General features: G+C 34.9%; 1 protein-coding gene across 2 annotated transcripts in view; it reads right to left on the bottom strand.

Moving 5' to 3' along the window:
- Nucleotides 1-1688: 1688 nt before the first annotated feature.
- SLC6A15 (solute carrier family 6 member 15) overlaps nt 1689-23803 on the bottom strand; it is a 46964-nt gene continuing 24849 nt past the window's right edge. The window contains exons 4-11 of one of the 2 annotated variants that reach the window (XM_061204589.1): nt 23097-23278; nt 16134-16244; nt 12756-12997; nt 12465-12657; nt 11385-11577; nt 8366-8525; nt 3872-4034; nt 1689-2758 (exon numbers count right to left, since the gene is read on the bottom strand). In XM_061204589.1, coding sequence (XP_061060572.1) covers nt 2387-2758; nt 3872-4034; nt 8366-8525; nt 11385-11577; nt 12465-12657; nt 12756-12997; nt 16134-16244; nt 23097-23278 — 1616 coding nt within the window. In that variant the 3' untranslated portion in view covers nt 1689-2386. Of the gene's footprint in view, nt 2759-3871; nt 4035-8365; nt 8526-11384; nt 11578-12464; nt 12658-12755; nt 12998-16133; nt 16245-22927; nt 23279-23803 lie in introns of those variants that run through there. The other variant, XM_061204588.1, reaches the window with a different exon arrangement.

Here is a 23803-nt window from a genome sequence, read left to right as displayed (position 1 = left end):
TGTCTGGGATAAGTGCTAAGAATGAGGCAGATTCTTGGTGAATAGATGCTGAAAGAATGGGTGAATAAATGAATGAACAGCTAAAGAACTGACTGAAAAAAGCAGAAAGGAAAGCTTGTTCATTCCCTTTCACTTCTGTGGCCTTAGTTTCCTCATCTGCTACATGGGCGCATTAGAAGCTGTTCAGATTCTCTTCCATCTCAGACAATTCCTGTATTCTCCGTATTACTCTGTGAATGGAAGGGCGAAGACCTATTCCCTAGTGCAAGGCAGGTATCCAGACTGTAAATTAACAGCCCTCATGGCAAGAGAGGGAGTGTAGAGGGATGGTGCTATTTGGCAATGTATTACCATGTTAAGCTAAAAGCTGGCAGGTAAAGTAAGTAAGTATTTGCTACAAACTTTCTAACATTGAGTAGCTTATGGAAGAAAATACTGCTTCAATGTGAAAATAAATAAAATTTATATTACCTCAACTTCTGGAATAAAGAGGCTGATTTACGTGCCTTCATGTGAAACACGGTCCAAAATCAATTATTTCTCGAAATAAGTAAGATTGAGGAGAGAATACCGAATGCTGTCATTATGTAATGTGTATACATGGAGCATCTCTATAAAGACACATAAACTTGTAATCGTGGTTGCCTTCGAGGATGGGAAATGGGTGGCTAGGAGAAATTTTGAAAGGAAAATTTAATTTACACTGAATTGGGATAATTTTTGAGTTTGTATAATGTGCATATATTGCCTATCTATAAAATATTCTTAAACTTTAAAGTACTACAAAATATAATATTAGTGAAGATGCAAAAAAAAAAAACAGCCTGAAAGTTTGTCACCAGTGGAATTATATTTTAAATGCTGTGATGCAGTCTGTTAATAAATGTCCATAGCAGATGAAGAATATTTGGCCAAAAAAAATCAATGGATACAGAGTGTATACTACCTCCCCTATTTTGCTGCTTTATCCACCATTATTTTTAAAATGTGACCAATATAGTGGTAGGACAGTTAAATAAAAGCTTTTTAACTAGATGGCACTCAGTGGAGTTCTGGTTCATCCAACGTCATATATAGAACAGTTTCATAGAAATCATCATAATTTTTTACACTTCAGAGACAGTACTGACCCAGCAAGCAGTCATCTGTACACATGGTTTCCTGGGAGACGATAAGTATTTTTCCAAGAATTCTGGGCCTACATTAGAACACCATTTAACCATAATACTGTCTTTTTCCTTTGTCTCTAAAGTGGTGGTAACTCTATTAATCAGTTTATTAATCCCTCTTGGAATGTGAAGATTAATTATTATGAAATGCCTAAGTGCTGACAGAAGTGCAAGATAATCTAGTTCAGGTGGCACAAGAAAAGTCAGTGAGAAAAACAAACATCATTTTTTAACTTTGTTTATTTGTAGCTTAAAATGTAATGCCATACAATTTTAACAATCACTTAAAAAAGGATTTATATTTGCAGAAAACAGAAGCAAAACAGAAAGATATGAAATAAAATGCCATCTTGCTTCAAGTTTTCAAATCAGTACTTAGAGTACTAATATACATCTATATACATTGCAAGTATATTTTACAAATATACTGTGAGTAATCTTGAAACCGCAATAAATATCAAGTAGATTTTTAGGCACACGCATAAAAAAATGCGGAATCTGCATAATTCTTGAGAGTGCTGAGTGACTCATTCGTAGATCATTTTCACACATATATTTTACACAAAATATACAGCCATCACACACATGATCCCCAGCCACCTCAGACCCTCACCTTTCATCCCAGCATTAGTGCCTTCTTATTCTTTGATACTATTGCTCTATACAGCTATTACATAAGAAAATATTTTGCAGTTTTCTTCAACTAATTGCCTAAGAAGGTATCAATGCTACCAAAATAAGTACAGCCTATCTACACAATATATTCATGGAAGTGTGCTGAGCAGCACCAACTTACAGAACTGGTCATTGTAACCCTGGGGTTTACCCTGAAGGCAAACTTGTAAATTTTGAAGTATACCATTTTTGAGTTGCCCATACCATGACATCCAGAAATTATTAGAAACTGAGGTAACACCTGTGGTTTTTAGAGATAGGAATCCTTGAAAAAAACACCAAAGGTATTTTTGAAAATTCTGACCAACATGGACCTCAGTTATTGTACACTTTGTCTGTGGCTCTTTCTGTGCAAATGTAAACCAGAGAATCCAAAGGAATGCTCATGGTGAATTTACGTACACTGCTAGGATTAAAGGTCACAGCCATGGAACACCTGAGATCGCCCTCTGATAAGCGAAGTCTAACGCTTCTCTTAGTAGAGCCAATGTTCATTGATAAAAAATGAACCAGATAAGATCCCACTGATTTTTGCCCCCCAGCTACAAGTCAGATTCTGGCATATCTGGCATATCTGCCATCAAGTACCCTATTCCATATCGTCCATTGGGAGCAGTATCCAGAGTGGGTGATCCACTCTGTTTTCGATAAATATTTTTACCAAAATTTGGAGAGGACATCTCGCTTGATGTCTTTCCATGAATGAGGCTTGCATCATCTCCCTCTAAGTTTATAGGCTCCTTCAGAACCCTTCCTCTCTTATAGGTCACAGATGCTAAATTACCAGAACTATCGTCTATAAGGTTGCAGCGACGAATGATGAAGACAATTGGGACGGGCAGTATTGCCAGGACCATCAGAGAGATACAGACAACCATTCCCCACGTTGGGTAGCTCTGAAATTCCTCTGATGCCTGTTAAAGCCAAAAAATAATTATTAATAATCTCTTTCTCTGCAGGGACATGAAAAAATATATATTTGTCTCAGGTTTTTAAGAAAAGAATCTGGGCTAGTCTTATGATTTTGACTAATGAATTGCTGTGGAAGTGACAGTAAGCAACTTCCAGGGCAAAGCCTTAAAGGCCTTGCTATTTCTGCCTTTGTGTCCTAGAATGCTACCCTGAGTCCATAATGCCTGGAAGAAACCAAGAATGAAAGCTCACATAGAGCCCAGCTCTCCAAGTTTAATCAACTGTATGAGTTAGCTCACACAAGACCCAAAGAAGAATCATCCAGCTCATCCACAGAACCCTAAGAAATAATAACTCATCATTGCTTTCAGTCATTAAGTTTGGGGGTCATATGTTACTAAGCAATAGTTACCTGTTACATGTGCCACATTATCTTTCTAAAATCTGAAATTAAATTTTGAACTACATCTAGCCCCAAGGGTTTTGGTAAGGGATAACAGACTTATTTGTTTAGAATAGTCTTGAATTTAGTTGCTATTATATAGAATTACTAACCATAGAATAAAGGTCAGAGGTATCTGAAAAATAAGCATTCTGATTTTCTAACTGCTAATATGTATTTTAAGATTGCATTACTATGTAGCTAAAGCAGCATGAGAACAGAAATTGAAATAGTCATGGCTAATATAAAACAGTTATAGAAAAACTTTACTTCAATATTTACTTAAATTATGTATACATGGCTAATGCATAGTTTCATTGTTAGAGTATCTCGGATATAAGTTAGTAAATTTATACAGGAAAAAATATTTCTGGTGGTTTGATCAATATGTTTTCTAAAGTCAAAGGCCCAATTGGTTCATCTATGGTGACATGAATAAAATTACTTTAATGAGGACCAAGTCAGTACTTCTCATGTACTAAAAAAGTCTACAACGTATAAAAAAATCATACATATTTGGGGCCAAGAAAACATAAAAATCTCAAGATCCTCGCATAAAAGCAACACCATTCATTTAACAGCAAACTATGCTGTGAAAAAAGCAAAAAAACAAAAACCTCTAAAATGACATTTTATGTATATTTTTATCTACCTTCCTTATTTTGCATTTTACCTTATCTTCAATCCATGCATTATAGCCAGGAGGACTTAATCCCATATTCACAATGCTAGCAATTAGCAGTGATAATAGCATTAGAGGAGAAATATATTTCCACATATAGTAGTAATATCTGTTGGGAGCAAAGCCCAGCATATCCTTTAGGTCTTCCATAAACCTAAAAAGAACGAAGGAATTTAATTATTCCTCGAGTTAATATAGCTATATTAAAATATGGTAAATTAAATGTCCTTTAAAATACGCATTGTAACAATGGTTTGACGGGGGTTAACCAGGATACCCTATGACATTTTACACTGAGTCTAAAAGTCATATTGGAAGATGACTTATAAATTAAGAACATTTATAAAGTAAAATGGAACCAGTTTACTGTAATTTTCATTTGCAGAAAGTCCCCGTAAGTCAATTACTGGAAAGTCTCCTCCAACTGATGATTTCCACTCTATGAACACAATATTTGCAATACATTAAAATTTCCGTGTTTCTTTTTTTCTTAATTAGCCATATGTAATATCATCCAATCCAATTGGTGTTTATATTATCTGACCTCTCATGTCTTTCTGTAGTCTGTTTTTTTTAACTGAAAGAAGGTCCGTACATTGCAGTTGATGTATGTGTTTCTCAGACCATTTTTCATCTCTAAGTTCCTCATACATCTCATCATCGTTTCCTCTGATTTTTTGTTGAATCAGCTGGTCACTCTGTCCCACAGTCTGTATTTGGCTGATTGCATTCCCACAGTTTTGCTTCACAAGAGCATTTGATCCTCCTATTTCCCATGAATTAACACTTAGACCTAGTAATGATTAGACTTACGTGGTTTTTTTTTTTGAGTCAGGTTATTGAGGTGCTTTTTACCTGAAGTAAAATTCACCCTTTTTAATTGTATGATGTTAACACTGTCAGGAGCATGTAGACATTACATACTAGTCTACATCCCTCAATGTTTATCTCGAGATAAATATTTACTACCCACCCACCAGCCCTTGTATTAATGTTTCTGCAGACTTCGTGGTTGTCTAAACCTAGTTCCCTCGTAGATTCTTCAAAAAGGGATCGTAGTAACTATATTTCCTAATTTCTTGCATGTTTCTAATTGTTTGTCTGTGGTCACTATACCTGAATGTCAGTTCAGCTGAATTTAAAATCTGTGGCTTACGTTTTTTCCTTGAGAATCATACATATGTCTAACTACATAATATTGTTACAAAAATTTTGTTGACTATTAGATTTTTCTCTCATAAATAATCTTCTTTGCTTTGTTTTGTTTTGTATTATTTTTGCCTGGATGCCCTTTTTTTTTTTGTCTTGTAGTAACATCCTAGGCTATGTCCTCGTGTTGGCCTTTATGTCTATTTCTCCAAGTATATTGTTTGCCCTTTCAAAATTCAAATTATTTATTTCAGGCAAGTTTCTTCAATTATAGTTTTTAGCATTTGTTCTGGCTACTGTTTTTAGAGGTCTTCATTGTACATATGCTGAATCATCTTTGCTTAACTACTGTGTTTATTTATTTCTCTTAAATCCTTTGTTATTTCTCCTTGATTTTCAAAAGCATCCCTCCTTTCTAGCTTCTAATTCTTCTGAAATTAGGCACTGTGCTTATCATTTTTGTTTTCTTTTTAATTTGATCTTCATTTTTTAAGTGTTTTTCTTTTATTTACAATTATTTCCTGAGTTCTATCACCTCTGTTTTCAAATCTTCCTTTTCTCTAATTATTATAATTCTCAATTTTAAAATAACTGATTTCTGCTCTTCTTTTGTGGCTTCTATCATTTTTAAACATTTATTTCAACTCATTTTGAAGTATTGTTAGTTTTCCATCTATTTTGCATGTGTGCTTTTGTTGTCTGCAGAGATTTTACTCTGCTCCTTTCCTCTTTAAAAAAAAAAAAAAAGAAAGAAACTTTTCTTAAGATTTGGCCACAGTTAAGTGAAATGAATTTTCCTGTGTGTTTTAGGAGAGAGGGATGGGCCTTTCCTCTCTATTTTTGCAAAGTAATCAAAAAAGGTGGCTTCAGAATTTCTCAGTTCTGTTTACCTCTGCTCTCCTCCTCATACTGACCTGGACTTTCTTTTCCATGGCCCCTACTACCTCTCTCCTACTCAACTCAGGTTTTGCTCCCACCACTTTTTCTTCAGTGAAGAGCTTTATCTTGGAAGAGAACTTTGGGTTATTCATTTCAACAGTTTTTAGAGACCAGATTGCTCCAGCACTGATGATCTTATTGTATTTTGGTCCCTCTGCACTCCGCAAAATGTGGGCAAAGATCCTATAAAATTTCTCCCAGTTTAGCTCACTGTCTTCCGATCAGCCTGCCACACATTGCAGGGAGGACCTGGGGGTGACTGGAAAGCTGTCAGAAGCCCAGCTGCATATCCTCTACCATCTCCCACACGGAAGTGATATCACACAGGTCCTGTGGCTGCCAGTGGTTTGCCCCAACCTTTCATATTTGAGGGTTCACAGGAATATCTTCTTGCCAGTGTTTATGGGTATTTAGTTCTGCTTTCTAGTCATCCTTTTTCTCTTTAATTTTTAAAAGGAGACTCAGGAAAATACAATCTACGCAGCCATCACTTTCAGCTTTACAGGATCCTCCTTCTCATTTTCTCTCATTCATATTTCTTCCTAATCCCTAACTTGCTATGCTCCAATATTTCTTTTTCTGCATTTGAATTTACTGTCTCAAAAGTTTAGGTTTTGAAAGTCTTCTTTCTCTCAACTCTGTGTCTGGAAATGTAGGTAAATGTGGCAGAAGACAGAGAAGAGCTGAGCTCATGACACTGTTGAAGGTGAACAGGAAGAATATAAGGTTGCTACAACATTTAAAGGAGGGGAAAGTAAATAAATGAGAGCATTTTAGATAGGAGAATTCTAATTCTGCTCGTAGGACAAGATATGAGCTTTAGAAACCAACAGACCTGGTTGCAAATCATAGCTCCATCATCTTTTAATGTATATCTTAGTCCTTCTGAGCTTAATTTTTGGCATTTTCAAAAAAGATAATACCTATCTTGGAGGGTTATTGTTAGACACATAGACAACATATGCACAGCACACTACCTCATATACAGCAGAAATTTATAGATGCAAGTATTATTAGTAGTATTATTCTTCCTGTTGTTATAATGATTATTATTTAGGAACTACTAAAAAGAAATATTTACTACTATGCCTATTGTAAATGATGAACTGTCTAAATGGAAATCTAAATTATGATCTTATTGATCCATAGATCAGTCCAATAACAATGTCAAATTCCAACACAGTGCAGGTTAGGAGTTGGGGGTAGCTTGGTAGAGTGTAGAAATATCTGGTTTTGAAATTAAAGTCCTGGCTCTGCAACTAACATACTGTGTTCTCCTGTACAAGTAGAGCCAATTTTCCATCTAGGATATGGATAATATTAGTTACCACAGATTGTTATAATGACTAACATTAAATGCGTGTCATACAGCTATTACTACTATTGCTATATAGTACATGATCATTAAATGTAAGTTCCCCTATCTTTTCTTGCCTGGAGCTTTTGCCAGTAATAAAAACATTCTTTAAGTTTTGTCGCAAAGCTCACTCAATACCAATAAAGTTCTTTATGTTGTTTAAGAGGACTCTGGTCCACAATGAACTTATTCCTACTTCACAGAGACCTCTAATAAGCTTGATGGTCTTATTACCTTTAGTTAATCCATATATGTTAACTAAAGACAGCAACTTTTAAAAATATTGGACAAGGCCTCTGGAAACTTCTTTTATTCTGAGACTACTCTAATGCTTCATTTCACGCCAAGTATATATACTTTTCAAACTGAGCAGGTATATAATTCAGAGGTTTAAGCATCTCATGAATTCAAGTCATGACTCCACATAAATATGAAGTTTATGTATAGCAAATGCCATATATATCTTGGAGCGTCATATATATATACCACTTCCCAAAATTGGCCTGCTACATAAAACATTGTGTAAAATGATAAAATAAGGCATTTTGTAGCATAACAAAATAAAATTCCTCTTGTAAAACAGGTTAGCAACGTAATTAGAAGTATCGTCTTTAGAATTAAGCAAAAATGGCTATGAATCCCAGGTCTACCTCTGTTCAGGTGTGTGATGAGCAAGTCACTTGGTGTCTCACTAAGCCTGCATTTTCTTATCTGTAACAATAGCTCAAAACAACTTAACAAGGTTCTTGGAACTTAACCAGTATGCTCTAAACCTTGGAAGTTCCTATTTGATAGCCAGAATTAAATCAAAGCTCCAAAATCCTAAACTACATTACCATCTACACCATTCTATCTAACCACCTAATAAGGGGATATACTTCGTTAAAATTATTGAATGGAGTCTTCAAAAGATTTGATTTTTGTGACAAGGAATTTTTCCCTCTAGTCACTTCCCTCCTCTTCTAAATGAGTTATATATTAACAATTGGTCTTTCCAAAATAGAGATGAAAAATGAATGCATAAGAGAGAATATACTTACTTATCTATGCCATAAACAAAGGATACAGCAATATTCTCCAAAATGACTACAATTAGCAGAGGCAGGGTAGCAGAATAATCATCAAACATTGTAACAAAGTAATTTCCAGAGCGCTGCACAAACATCAGGCCAATACAAAATGCCAGAAGACAACAGATAACTGGACAAAAGGAATAAATAACAAAATTAGGCCCTACTCAGAGTCAAGTCTTTTAAACTTCATTATAAGTTATTATATGCAAACAATAATTTTGTTTCCACTTTTATAAGTTGTCAATGATACAAATAGGATACCGTTCCTGATACCATGGAATATAACATATTGGGAGTTAGTTACCTGGATTTAGCCTCAGATTTAATATGAATTCATTGTAAGACAGTAACTCAACTCATCTCCTCGAGTCTGTGGAAACGTGTTTACTAAACACAAATAACAAATGAGGCAAAACTGAGGATATATTAAAAGTATAAATCTCCATACCCCTCTTCTCATTATTAATAGCAAAGTGACCTTTCCAGGCAGCAAATGTTCGTGGGTCATTTCTACTTTTAAGAATGTTTTATAGTTTTGGAAGCAATACTGAATTTTGAAATTAATAATGAGATTAATGTAGCTTAAAATAAGACTATGATAACATGTATTTTTCTATCTGATTGAAATATGGTTATTGTTAAAGCATAACTGAAAAAAATCTGACGAGACCTTGCCTTAGCAGCAATCTGTATCTCTGTCCTGATATTGCCCAAACAGATTAGTTGGGAATACAGCTATGACAGGGTTGGGCAACCTGATTCTCCAGGTAACTAAGAAGAACCATCTAAAAGGAGTTTCTGCAGCAGTACTGAAGAAAGATGCAGAAACTTCTAACCAGCTACGCTTAATATAAAAACTTAGAATTCTGGAATCCATATAATATTCCCATATTTGTGTTAGACTCTTTATTCTCTCTTGCACGTAGAGGGTAGAGAAGCCCTCAAAAATAAAAGATGGCTGTGTTCTCTTTCTCAAGCAGCTTTTAGCAGAGGTGAGTAAAAGTGAAAGAAGTGGAGCAGGTAAGGGCAGTTCAGAAGGGGAGAAAAGACATCCCAGGGGTTCCATCTGATGGGGGTTCCCTAAAAATCTCAATAAGTATGGGTTAAATTAAGCCATTTCCTCCATCTCGTAAGCGCTATGCTAGTGGTATGAGTTACATCGTACATAAGTGAATATTCTATATAAACATATCATGTAGAAAAGGAAAAGTAGCGTTCACTTGGAGTCTAACGCATATTGAAATATTTGAATGCTTGTCACAGCAAATTGTACTCAAAGTCTCAGGATCCAAGTAGCAGAGCTTGGATTTGAACCACAGCCTGTGTCACTCTCACTCTCTCCTAATTACATTATAGTGTAAGGTAGATAGGAAGAAAGTGTATTCCAGGTGGTAAAGACACTGAGAGTTTTGCTGACGATGTGAGAGGAACAGATAATGAGTAAGTCACTTATCTAAGTCCTACTGTCCTATCAGAGGAGATGAAAACATCTGACAAAGGTGAAGGGGGAACATTTCATCTAAGTATATAAAACATGACTCAAAGTAGAAGTATGATCCCAGAATACAGGTAACAGGGGTAGAGAGTATATTCCTCTTTACTCTGACCTAAAGGTCTTCCACTGGGAGTTACCAAATACTCACATGTGTGTTTCTCCCTCTACACTGTTGTTTTCCCCTTAATTTTGCAAACCCCCTTACCACAGGAGGGTTGGGATATGGAGCAAAGACGAGGAAAGCAGCAAAGATGACTGTTATTTAGTCTGCATGTCAGGCAGGGTATTGATAGCCTTAAAATAAATAGAAACTGCAGAAGTAGAGACTGACTTTCAGGAAAAGATAGAGACATTTCTCATTTATGTTCAGCTGAATTAAAGATATTTAGATGTAAATATCTCACAAACTGCTGAAATTGTTTTACACACACACACTTAGCAGAACGGTGAGTGATAAAGATATATATGTATTTGAGAGTTATTTACACATAAATTATTACTAAATCTTTCAGAGCTAAAAACAGAGCCTTGGGGAGCTTGTGTACCACTGCCCAGCATTTAAGATCATCTATATATTTTTTCCAATTAATTATTGCATCACTTACCAACACTGTTGCTGCACTCTGGTCTGGCTGGCTTCCTCGCTGCTTCCTTTGTCTCTACTTGGCTATGTAAATGAACACTATCCTCTGACCCCTGAGAAGACCCCTCCCCTCTGTAATTCAATTTCCATGGGTTTCGCTGACACTTCCCTCAAATATTTAGATGACCTCTGTTGCGTCTTAATTCGTAGAACAGGTAAAGTCCCTATCATGCTATCTATCAGTATATTACATGGTACAAGTCTTATCTACCCACCTTGATTTTAACTATCAGTCCTATTCTTTTTAGAGGAGAGGCTCTCCTATATCTCTGTATCTCTGTTGTAGTTTCTCTTATATCCTTGATATCCCTCAAATGCGAGGACGATGCAACACACAACCAGTATTTTAATAACTACTTGTAGATTGGACTTCTAACAACCATCAGTATTGATAAATTGTGTTATTGTCTTTCCTACCTAGATATATTAACTTCTATCAGGCTACAATTGCTCTTTTATATGAGAACTCAATTTAGGTTTATCAATTTCAGCTATGCACTTTTGGAAAATCCAATGACCTGAACTACTATTTTTATAATTATCTGAGTTGAATACAAAATTATACATGAATATTCTGTGACTTTGTTCTAGTGCCGGTAATTCATGATAATGACATTATTCCTAATAAAGAGTAATAGAATAAATGATCACTAATAATTAATAGAATCTGTATTAAATATGTCATTTGCATATTATATAAATAAATCCCTAAATAACAAATACTAGTATTATTAATAAGTAGACATTAATAATAAACACTTTTCCTATTTCCATCTCCGATCTCTCACCAAGGGTAAAACAGCCCGCCCACATCAGTTCAATGAAAAGTCAAATACATAAAAACTAACCAGTGAGAATTTCTTTCCTCACTTTGAATGTGTCCACAATGGGTGTGATGATCCCTTCAATGGTTCCAAACATGCTGCCAAGCCCTAGATTTACCAGCATGAGGAAGAACATCACTGACCAGAAGGGAGATGCAGGGAAATGTGTCATTGCTTCTGTAAAGGCAATAAAAGCTAAACCAGTCCCCTGAACAGCCTGTAAGATATACAAAACGGCCACGTTAATACAGAGCAATATGAAGTGCTGGCTATATACATCAGTTGCAAAGGGCAGGAGAACTCTGAATAATGCAGGGGAGTTACTGGAGATAAACATGCTGATACCATGTTGTCTCCTAAGAAACTGTGCCTCTAAACAAACTTCAAGGTGATCGTGTTATCTCATAAAAACAGCAGATAGACCAAAATTTTAAAAGAACTTTAAGAGTAAGTTAGTAATTAAATCTTTCCTTACAGAATTCATGATTTTTATGTTAATGATGGCTTCATCCATAATTTCCTGCACGTGATTCTTTACGTTTAGTCTCAAGTACAGTTAGCTATCTTAATGCAAGTGATTAACAGCCAATTTCTCCATTATATTTTCCTTTTTGCCAATGTAAAGAGAGGGTGACAATTAATGCAAGGCTATTTATTCATGTTCACCTATGTCGTGTTTATTAAAATGTATGACAGTGGCTAGAAAAAGGACTTAATCATGACTTATTGAACACAATTATCAGCAAATATCATTCATGTGTCCAAACAACCATACAATATGTAAATGATAATTGTAATTCAAGTTTTGTATTAAATATTATACAAGGAAAGGTACCAGACTAATTTCATTTTCTGGGATGAAAATCACCTAATTTATATCCATATTTTAAATTATTGTGGCTTAATCAGTGAAACTACTTTTCAAAGTAAAACAAACTTTTTTGATTTAAGAAAATGTGTTCTCTGAAATAAAGAATGTGAATTTTGAAACAGCATGATCTTCCACAGGCATTTTAAAGATCATTTTCCTAAAAGAAGTCTTCTGGGTAATGCATATTTTAAGTTAATAAGAATTATTTTATCGCATAAACATAGCCTACTAACTTTATTTAGCTCATCTTCAATTTGACAGGAATTGAGATGAAGAGCAGGAAACTCTTCTTCTTTCACTTTTTGAATGATGTCATAAACTAAATGATAATCTTCCACAGTAACAGCTGAAAAGTTGATGTGATGGGGAATAATATCTTGACTAATGTTGCCCATTTTCACAAGTTTGATGATCATTTCCAAATTTCTGAAAAGTAAAACAACATTAATGAACACATGGGTTTGGGAAGGAGATTTTTTAATATAATTATGCCATCAAAAGCTAAAGAAAATTAACAACCATACTCTGCAATGCATTTCTCATTTATGACATTTGCTTTGAAGCCCAGAACTGCAAACACCACCAATGTTGCCAGGATAGAAGTAAAAAAATTGATGAAGGACACCAGCACGGCATCAAAGTGGCAGTTGTTGTCTCTCTTGTTGTAGCTTGAAAAGGCAATGACGCCACCAAATCCCAGACCTAAGGCAAAGAACACCTGAGCTGCAGCTTCTCTCCAGACCTTGGGCTCCAGCATCATTTCAAGCTGTTTAAAATTAAACAGAATATAAGTCAGCTGCAAAAAATTATTTCAGAATAATCTACAAGGAATCGGTTCTATTGTTTAAATACATCATAATGACACTTATGCACCCAAAGATTATTTAAAACAGGGGGATAGTCTGTTCTTAAGTAGAAAGAACAAATTTTTCATTTAGGAATAATACAAGGAATATGAATAAGAAAGGCTATAGACTATCGAAACTTTAGATGGAGATGTTACTTAAATACACGGAGAAAATACTTATATGGGAATTTTAAAATATCTTTAAGACAAATCGTCAAAGGAGTATTTGAGAGAGAAATGAACTATCTTCAGTTATTCTTATTTATGTCTTTGTTTTCTTTCCAAAGCAAAATAAATCAGTTAGCCATAAAAGTTAAATAATTGTTTAACAAATACCCTAAGTTTTGTGTTTTCTGGTGAAGTCTAACAGCCAAAGCAGATAATAATTATAAGCTGGGTAGAGCTGAACTATTTGTACTTTGCATATTCAGATAGGTATTATTCATTCATTGAGTAGTTTCCTGAAAGCCTGTTCTTTGAAAACAGAAGAAATTCAACCATATCATCGCTAAGACCTTTTCAGATCCAAAGTTCTAAAGTTTGGAATCTGTGCTGAACATATATTTCAAGTAACTGTGCTTCACTTCTTAAGCAATTATCACTGTATATAACCAAACCTTTTAAATGGAACTATTAATATTAGCCATACCTGGCACAGACCTCAATAAACAGTTAAGTCTGATTTCAGTAGCAGTAGTGTTTAAATTGGTATTTTATCTCTTTTCACCATTGCAATGAAATTGCCTTTATTGGGAACAATGCCAAATGTGGTTAAGAACATGAGTTACATAGACACTTTCAGATCCTGATTCTGCCATTTAATAATCTAAAAATAGTGCAACCTAGGGCAGGTGGCCTGTCCACTCTGAGTTCAAGCTTTCTCAACTGAAAGATGAGAGTAACAAGACATGTACTACTTATCACATTGCCTTCCGCCCTCAAAGTCCTCAATAATTGCTAACATATGGACTATAGTGGCAGGCACACTGATAAGCACCTTATATGGATGATCTCATTTAATATTCACAACAATCCATGAAATTGTGGCTAATATTATCTGCATCTTAGAAAAGTTAAGTAACCTGCCTCAGGTTACACAGCACTTCTGGGGTAGAGCTGACATATGAACACAGGTAGATTTCAAAATGCGTAAGCTCTCAAACATTAGGATATGTTATTCAATTAATTTTAGTGATTATTACTGAAATTTGTGCAATGTTATCATGAAACATAATCATGATTATATTTATAATTTATTTGCAATTAACTAAAATATGCATACTGTTTATTGACTATCGCTGCTACATTACCATTCTACGGTTGATACCCATCTAGTAAAATACACTCATTCAACTGTCTATCTCTACTTTGCCCACTAGATGGCAGACAACACCTATGTAATAAAGACATTCTGATTATTTCCAATTCAGGAACTAAATCTCCATTCACTGGGAATATTTCGTGTGCTTAGGTACTTTCTCCCTTACATAAATAATGTAAATTAAAAAGTTATTGACAACTTCTTATCGTTATTATTTTAACTATCATCCTACAGTGGCCTAATACAGAATCTTATCAACAGTCCATGAAAAGCGAGCTGAAGAAATAATTAACTATATTTTAATAGTTATCTCCAGTTCTGGTTTAAAATGTTAACAGTGCTGCAGTTTTAAATACGGGGACCATGTAAAAGCATCATATCAAAGTATTTAGAGTCTAAAGTATCTAGTTAAATTAAATATTTAGAATTATGTCACAAACAATTGCCAACACAGAGAAAGGTGATATTCCAGGAATTCACAACAAAGCTAGTTGTTTTTAACTCAGAGAACTTTTTTTTTTTGATATTGCAAATATAAATATTTTGGTCACTAAGTATGACCCATCTGAGGCTGATTTAAATTATAATGTAGCTGAAATTCATAAATCTGAACTAATTATTCACTGAGGAGTTCCAACAACTCTAAATGATAAACAGAACTTTTGAACTATTCGAGAAAACCAGATCACAGTGTCAACATTTTTGCTACTCGAGAATGAACACCACGTTGGAACCAGATATACAAAGAACACAGCCTCTGTGACACAGTATCAAGGCAGCTGCCAGGAGTGACAGTTCCAAGAAGGCTAAAATCTTCTGCCCACATCTCTCAGCACCATGCTTGGCTGCACAGTCATCGTTCACACAACTTCCAATTTCTGAGCTAATTTTGAAATTGTGTCTTTATAACTCGTTGTCTGCCTATGATAGAGTTAGCAAACTAATGTGAAGTGTAATGTCAGTGTATAACCAAAATATATGTACACCTCAAACTTGATTTTTCCTGTCAAATCAGTATAACAAGTCCACAAGGATTGATTAATCAAGTCAGCTCTAAGTTAAACAACGGAGTCTAATTTCCGAGCCTTTTAGAAAACCTAATGAGAATTTTCCTAAAATGCATACGCATTTATAAAAGTTACAGAACTTCCCAAATGCACTAATGTTAAGTACTATTCTAGAAAATACAAAACGGCAAAACGAAACAAAGTAAGAAACCTTGAATTTCTCTGAGACAGGATTTAGAGGGCAATAGGGTTCGTTATTAACCTGGGTCCATGGATTTTAGGTGATCTGTCAACCTCCTGAGACACTAAGCAAATTAATATGTTCATTATTTGTTCTGGTAAGAAGATTCCATTATCAGTTTTTTTTCAAAGGGGTCCATGTCAAAAGGTTAAGAACCACTGAAATAGAGGAGGAAGAGTAAAGACTGAAAAGTTCTAAAATGTACCAGTGTAAAAATGGGAAGTTAATTTATTATAAAATAGGAATTTTTGAAGTTTAAATAGTGAAACTCACTAATGGGGCCTTTAAAATCGGAGAGAGATGGATATAATTATAGATGTCCAAAAGCTCCGGTTTTACTAGGCTGGTTAACATAACAGCTATAATTTAATAGTCTAGTGCACATAGGTTAGAACAATTATCCCTTAAATCTAACTGTGGGAACATTTTAACAATAAACATAAGGCTTTTGTGATCATAAGCCTTAACTAGAAATACAGTACATACCTCAGGGGTAAACATGTGACGGATGCCATCAATTGAACCATTTAAAAGGAGTGCTCTGATTAGGAAGCATATAAGTACCACATACGGGAACAGAGAACTAAAATACATGATCTGCAAAGTAAGAAAGATAAAAAAAAGGTGAGACATACTAACAACTATTTTCTTTTTCATAGTTAAGATTATGTGTTCTGTTCTATACCGTGAAAGTGACACTTTTTATAATATGGTAAATAATACTTTTAATACCTTGCATAGCCATCGTATCAGAGTGGCTTAATAGCCTTGATTCAATGTGACTAGTTAAGATTCTATTTGAGATATAACAAAAAATAAGAACATTTTCCTTATTTAAACCCCTTTTAAATAGTCCATAGGTATGGTGTAATTTGAATAGTGTTGATTCCTTGCAGTTCACAAAGCAAGGAATATTTAAGAGAAATGAATGGACGCTAACTCGTTAACAAATTTCTACTTTATTGTTTTAGGTAGCAAAAAAAAAAAAAAAGTCCTTTTTTTGTTTGTTTGTTTTTAATTAAGCAAAGTTCCATTATAATTCTATAAAGCTTCTGGAGTAGAGAGTGGTCCTGTTAAGGCTCCTACAGAACTTGAATAATAGTGTAGAGATTTTTACTTTCTACTTCAGAAGTCTCATCATTAAAGTTAAGCAAATGTTTATCATAGAAAAGCAGTTATCCTAACCAGACATGTACTGCCTCCTTGACATCTCCATGTGGTATCCAAAACTTTCCCGATTTTCCCCCAAAGCTGTCCCCACCCATCTCCATCTCCCACCACCCATCCATTTGCTAAAGTCAAACATCCAGAAGTAGTTCTGCACTATTTGTAATATTCTAGTTTCCAAGCTACCACTCAGGTTATCTCATTCCCTGCTTAACCCACTCCAGGGATCTCTAATGCAGTTGGAGTAAAATGCGAATTTCTCCCTCTGTCCTGCAAAGCCTTAGACTAGGCTGCCTACCTGCCTGCCCCACCACTCTAACCCCAGCTGAGCTTCAGCCCCGAGGGAAACCAAGCTCTTGAGCTTCAGGGCCAGTGCAGGCTGTGCCCTCAGTCTGAGGTATTCATCTCCCTCATCTGTCCAAGACTCGCTCCTCTTTGTTATTTTACGTCTCATCTTCATTTTCTCAAGACTACCTAGAACACCCAGAATAAGGCGATGCCTTTTTCCCATCCAATATACCCCCATCTGCCCTCCTCTATGCCCCATGAACCTTCAATAATATTATTTTGTTTTATCTTGACAGCATTTAACACTGTTGAAGTTATCTTGTTTACTTGTTAATTTTCAATTTCCCCTACTGGAATATAAGCTCTGTGAGGAAAAGGACTTTTTCTCTCCTGTTCACTACCAAATCCCAAATACCTAACAGAGTTCCTAACACATAGTACGTATATAATACTTATCTGTGGAGGAAGGAATGGAGGAAGGGTAGGAAGAATGGAGAAAAAACCTGCCATAGCAGAGGATGGCTCAGGCAGGTTAGAGATATTGAATCCTATAGTAACTGTAGACAAACAATAGGCAAGTCAACACAATAATTTGCCCCTCTTCTACTGTTCTGTACACCTTATAATTATATTAAGCATTCTAAGAAAAAATTAATATTACAAATAAAATCTCAGCATAATTAGAAACCCACATTTTTCTAAAAATAATTATATTTTAATTTAATTAGTTGTAAAGAAATATAATTTTTTGATCATTTCAAAATGGTATAATTTTTAAATTGCATCCATTCATCCACATTTCTTGATTTCTTTTTATCAGAATGCTTTTAGATGGAGTACTTTTTTTTCATTCTTTCTGCCTACTTTTAGCATTCTTTAAATTTGTGGGTCTACTATAAATCTATTCAAGTAGCCTTGATCTCACTTGACTACAGCTATTCATTTTATGATTCTTCACAAATCTTGGGGCTAACCAGAAGCATGGATTCACCTTTGCACAATAGCTTTTTTTGTTTTTGTTTTTTTAACAGAACTCAAATTTGCTGCCTTATAAATGACTTAAAGGACTTCCATTAATGCATTTATTTTAAAAGTGAAAATGAAGGCTGCACACTGAAATAATCTGGATAGTTTGATTATGATTCTTTCCAATAAATATGGTATACCCTCAGTATATTTTAAATATAATTTCAAATTAGAAGCTAAAGGAAGAAATGATTCTTCCTGTATGTGTATTTGCCCAGGCTAAACAACTCTAACACACCTGAATATGGTCCTCTTCCCCACATCCCATAACAACTGACCAACAAGTCCAACTGACTCCAAATTTCATCTGTCCCTTCGTTTTCATCCTCAGTGATGTGTCACTTTTCACTATTAGCTTCCTCCTCATTTTGCTTCTCGATTTTCCCTGCCAGCTCTCCTCTTCATCCCTGAAATTCATCACCCACACTGCTACCAGAAAGATCTTTCTAAGGATCTGATGGTATAATGAACTGCTAAAAATCTTCAAATATTTCACACCGTTTGGTAAGTAACAGCCAGTCATTTTACCGGTGTCCATAGATACTTTAATACCTGCAATCAACTTACATTTCCAGCCTCATTTCCCACAAGCTGCACAAATTGTACGTAAAAGTCACACGGGGTTACTCAGCAAACTTTGGGCTTTGCACATGCTGTTTTACATGCCTCCAATGTCCTCTCTCTGAAGTTTCTGGTGAACTCTTCTTCAACTGTCAAACTCTAGCCCAAAAGTTACCTGCTTTGTGAAGCCCTCCCCCAATTCCAGGTTAATTTCAGTGGCTGCCTCTGTGCTCTATACTCTCATGCACTTTTTATTTGTACATCTTACTGCATTTATTCTGCTGTCGTTATTTGTCTCATCCATTAAATTATGGGTTCCATGAGGATAAAGATGGTGGCCTATTAACCTTTGCACATTCTTAGATACTCAAAAATATTGTACATTAAGAGAGAATTCATAGGAAGTTTTCCTTTCTGTACACATTCCCTAAAAAAAAAAAAAAGAAACAAACAAAAAACCTTCATCTTTATTTTACAGTATTTTAAAAATTAGGTACTAATTATATGATGAGACATTTCAAATTTCATTTATTAATTCAACACATATTTGAGTTCTTAATACTCATCTGGCTTCAGTGATAAGACTCTGATAAGGATAGCTTCCTCCAAAAAGGAACAGGAAAATTTCATGTTGGATGTAACATGGAGGAAAGTAACAGTCAAGATTTTAAACACTTAAAAACTTAAGTAGTAATAGGTAGGGTTCACACCTGAATTTTTTTCTTCTGTGAGCAGGTAAAGGACAAATATTTAATTATTAAATTCTGAGATTTAAAGATGTGTCTTAGGTCAGCCTTTTACAGAGGTATCCATATTGTGCTTTTAAACACAAATTCATTTTATTTAATCATATGGGTCTCATAATAATAAAATTGTCAGTTGAATAATATTATTGAAAATAGTTTAAATTCTACCTGACTATATGTAAAATGCTACCCTAAACACTTTCTTCTTATTTTATTTTTTGCATTGCTACCTGATACTATTTTATGATTTGTTTATTGTCTGCCTCTGCCACTAGAATGGACATTCCATGAAGACAGGTATTTTGTCTGCCCGGTTCACCACTGTACCTCCTGCGCTAGATCAGTGCCTGGCACATAGTAGGTGCTCAATAAATATGTGTTCAGTGAGTAGGTGAATGACCCTTAAGTATTATTCTTAAGAACTTGGAAGTGAAACAATGAAATATGTTTCTTTGGCTGATTTTAAGACTCCCTGGGCCTTAAAAACTGACATGCCTTTCACAGCAAGTACATTCAGTAAGAGACATAAGTTTATCAATCAAAATGTTGCATGAAGATATTTTCATTCTACTCAACTATTGAAAAACAGAAAATATATGAAATCATTTAGTTGTTTTTCTCTCTTACATGTTAAAATGTTTATTTTAAACATACCTTCAGAAAGAGTCATTCTCTCTGAGGATTTCATAGCCTAGTTCTAACTCTGCCACTTATCAGTTGTTTAATTCTGGCCAATTATTTATTTTTCCTAAGCTTAACTTTGCAGTAAAATGGGGATAAGAACATGCAAATCATCTTGCTGCTAGAAAGATTAAACAAGCTAATGTATGCAGAGTACTTACTTAGCACAGTAGTAGTACTAATGGCAAAGTAGTACTAGTAGAAAATATTAGAGTTAGAAGAAAGCCTAGAGCTTCTCATTTCTATCCTTCCCCTGGGGGCAGGCATCCCCTGCATAGAGGCTCTAACAAAGGGACATGCAACCATACCACCTCTGTTGGACCGCCTCCAGTAGTGCTGAGCTCTCTACCACTGTGCAACTGATTTCATTGTTGCCAGGCTTGATTCCTGAAAGGTCTTCCTTTCCTTGAAGATTTACCACCATCCCGCCACTCTGCATAATTCCAAATATTTGATCATGGTCCTGTTCTCTGTGACCACACAGAATAAGGCTTATTCCTCTTTTTTTTCAACTGTTGGAAGACTGTGATCACAAAGCTGAGATGGCTCTTTTCCATAACAAAGTAGAAAATAAAGATTTCAGTAAAATCCAGTATTACAGGTATGGTTCAACTGGCATGTGCCTACCTGACCTAAAGGAGAATGACACTGTCATACTCCTGTCTTAACTCATGCAGTTTCAAATTAGCATTGTTTGTGTGTGTGCGTGTGTGTGTGTGTGTGTGTGTGTGTTTTGGCTAGGCATATCACACGTTGACTTTTCTTTCAGCTGCTAAATTCTCTAAGTTTTTTTTTTCACATACTACCCTTAAACTTCATTACCCTTAAACCATATATCTCTATACTGCATTTGTGTGATTGTTTATTTGGAAGCTTTTTTGTTTGGCAGGCAAACAGAGCTTTACATTTATTCCTAATAAATTTCTTATTATATTTAGCTCATTGTCTCAGAATGAGGAATTGTCACAATTTAGACTTTCATGACTTTGTTCATAGTACTTACAGCTTTCTCCCCATCTGTGCCTACTAAATTTTTTCTTCAAAGTCTGCTGAAAAGCTACCCTCTCCCTGAAGCCTTCTCGTTGAAATAATAAACTACATGTAGTCTATAAATTGTATTAAATTTTTCCAGATAAAGTTATATTACACGACATAAGAAAAACATCCCCAATGTTGTGATAAGAAAAGGATGACTATTTCTTTAAATGATAAGACACATACTCAGACAAAGAAGAAATAAAATGTGGTGGGAAGACTGGAGCAGAGGGATATTTGGACTTCTCTGGCTGGCCGTAGTTGGTTCTCGTTCTGTCAAATGACATTACCTCAGGAAGCATATAAATGTGGTTAGATTTGGCTTAGGAATCTAGTCCTTTATTTATAACTTGACTGTAATGGGGCTCTGACATAGTAGAAGACACACCAAATGGAACCAATTAATTGAACTTACTTAATCACAGAATACACTGACATTCACAGAATATGGTGTTATCTACCACATTCATTTCTACAAAGGAAAAACGGTATAGAAGTTCCATCAGGAAGGTAAATGTAAAATCAGCTGTGATTAACAAGTTTAAAAAAATTGTCAAACATTTCTAATTAAATATGAAGTAACAGGAGGCAAAGATGAATTAGACAGACTTCGCCTAAAAGAGTTCACTTTTTGGTGGGAAAAAAATATACCACAGTGAGAGACGTTATAGTGTTGCAATGAAATAACATGGGCTTTAGATTTAGACAGAGCTGGGTTTGATCCAGGTACTAGCATTTATTAACTATGGTTCTTTGGGCAAGTTACCTGTTCTCTCAAACTTGTTTTTTTATCTGTAAAGCAGGTCTGAGAGTAGCAATTACTTCTTAGAGTTGGGGTTTTGTTTTTCTTTTTTTTTTTTTAAGATTTAATGGGGATAAAGTATATAAAGCACTTATCACAGTGCCTAGAACAAAGTAAACATGTAAAAAATTTTGTCTTCTGTTATTGTTCTTGTTCTCATCATTATCAGAATCAGCTCCATCATCATCATTTATTACCACTAGTACTGCTGCTGCTACTACTACTACTATTCCCACTCTTACTAGTATATGATGGTAAGTGGCAATATATTAGCCTGGAAAGATATACGATCAGATCTATTATTTGGAAAGAAAAAACAGTAGAGGTGGGTTATTAAAGGGCAGAGAGAAGACAAACCAAAATTAATTCTTGCTATGGTCCAAACAAAAGAAGTAGAGAGCTTTAAAACAATGGCAATAATAATGGGAAAAAATGTAATATGAAAGCAAAATAGTGAATAACAATTACTTTCCTAATGCATCCTTTAAAAAAATTATCTGATTGACTTCCTGGGGTATGTAGAATTCACTTACTGTCTTTCTCAAGCACAGCCTTATAAAATTTTCCATTTGCCTTGGCAGGCATGCCCTTTAGTCTTTTATATTACTCTGAGTTCCTTGTTGAGATATACCATAACTACCTAATGTTCATATCTTTAAGAAACACTCCACACTAGACTATTTTAAAATCTTTTATGCAACTTTTCCCTAGAGCACCTATAGTAGAGAAAAATGAATGATATAACACAAATAAAATAAACAAATTCTTTATTCTACCACTTTTCCCAATTTCCATGATTGGAACTAATCAGAGAACTAAAAACATTAAGGTCAGCTGAATACCAGCAACAAGAAAGGACTTTTAAGTATTGACAAAAAAGCTCAAAACAGATCTTGATAAAATAGGGAAAGATTATAAACGACTTTAGATTTCATTATAAAACACTTATATCTTTATTTATGTCCTTTCCTTGATTTAAATACATTTTTTAAAGCACCACTTTTTACCAATCTTTAATTAACTGCCAAGAGTAAAGTGCTACTTGCAGTTTGCCCACACAGATTTATAGTGGGTGGGGGAGATAGTTCCCAGGAATGGTGATGAGGTGATTAGCAGAAGCAGGAGGGGCTCTAACATACTAACTTTTCCAGAAGACTGAATGCCTTTGATCATAGCCAAGCACACCACAACCCAGGCAGCCAGCAAGCAGACGGTCATCTTCCAGTTTAAGCCCCCACTTTCCGAAATGGAACTGGAAATATTCAGTGCTTCTCTGTACCAATAATAGGTAGTGGCAGAACTTTTTTCGCATTCTGGCTCTACGACTGTAGAAAGAAAGGTAACACAATCATTTCAGACTATAAAGAATAATGAGGCCATTTTCCCCCCAGTAAGCCTGTAAATCAATTCTTAACTTTTCCTAGAAAAGTACTACTATTCTACAGAAGCATTTAAATCCACAATGAAACCTCAACTGTGCAAAAATGTGAAAAAGTCAACAGACATGAATCCTCTTTGACATTTCTTATTACACATTTCTAAAATAGGAATATGTGAGATTTTTATCAAGGTGATTAAAATGTATCAGGTTTATAGCCCCTTCTGCCCCCAGAATTATCTGATTGACTTCCTGGGGGCAGAGCTATCAAAAACGCTAGCTTCTAGCCATGTGTGACTTTTGAAACGGAGCTGGTTTGGAGTGACTGGTGCTGTAAATATAAAGTACAAAGGGGCTTTTAGAGACTTAGTGTGAGAAAAATAATGTAAATTATTTGTAACTAATTTTTATATTATATGTTGGAATGTTAATATTTTGGATATATTGGATTAAAATATTTCACCTGTCCCTT

Source organism: Eubalaena glacialis, chromosome 11, assembly GCF_028564815.1.
Source record: "Eubalaena glacialis isolate mEubGla1 chromosome 11, mEubGla1.1.hap2.+ XY, whole genome shotgun sequence".
Lineage (NCBI taxonomy): Eukaryota > Metazoa > Chordata > Mammalia > Artiodactyla > Balaenidae > Eubalaena > Eubalaena glacialis.
The sequence above is the reverse complement of the archived record's forward strand: the minus strand, read 5'-3'. Positions and strand labels throughout refer to the sequence as shown.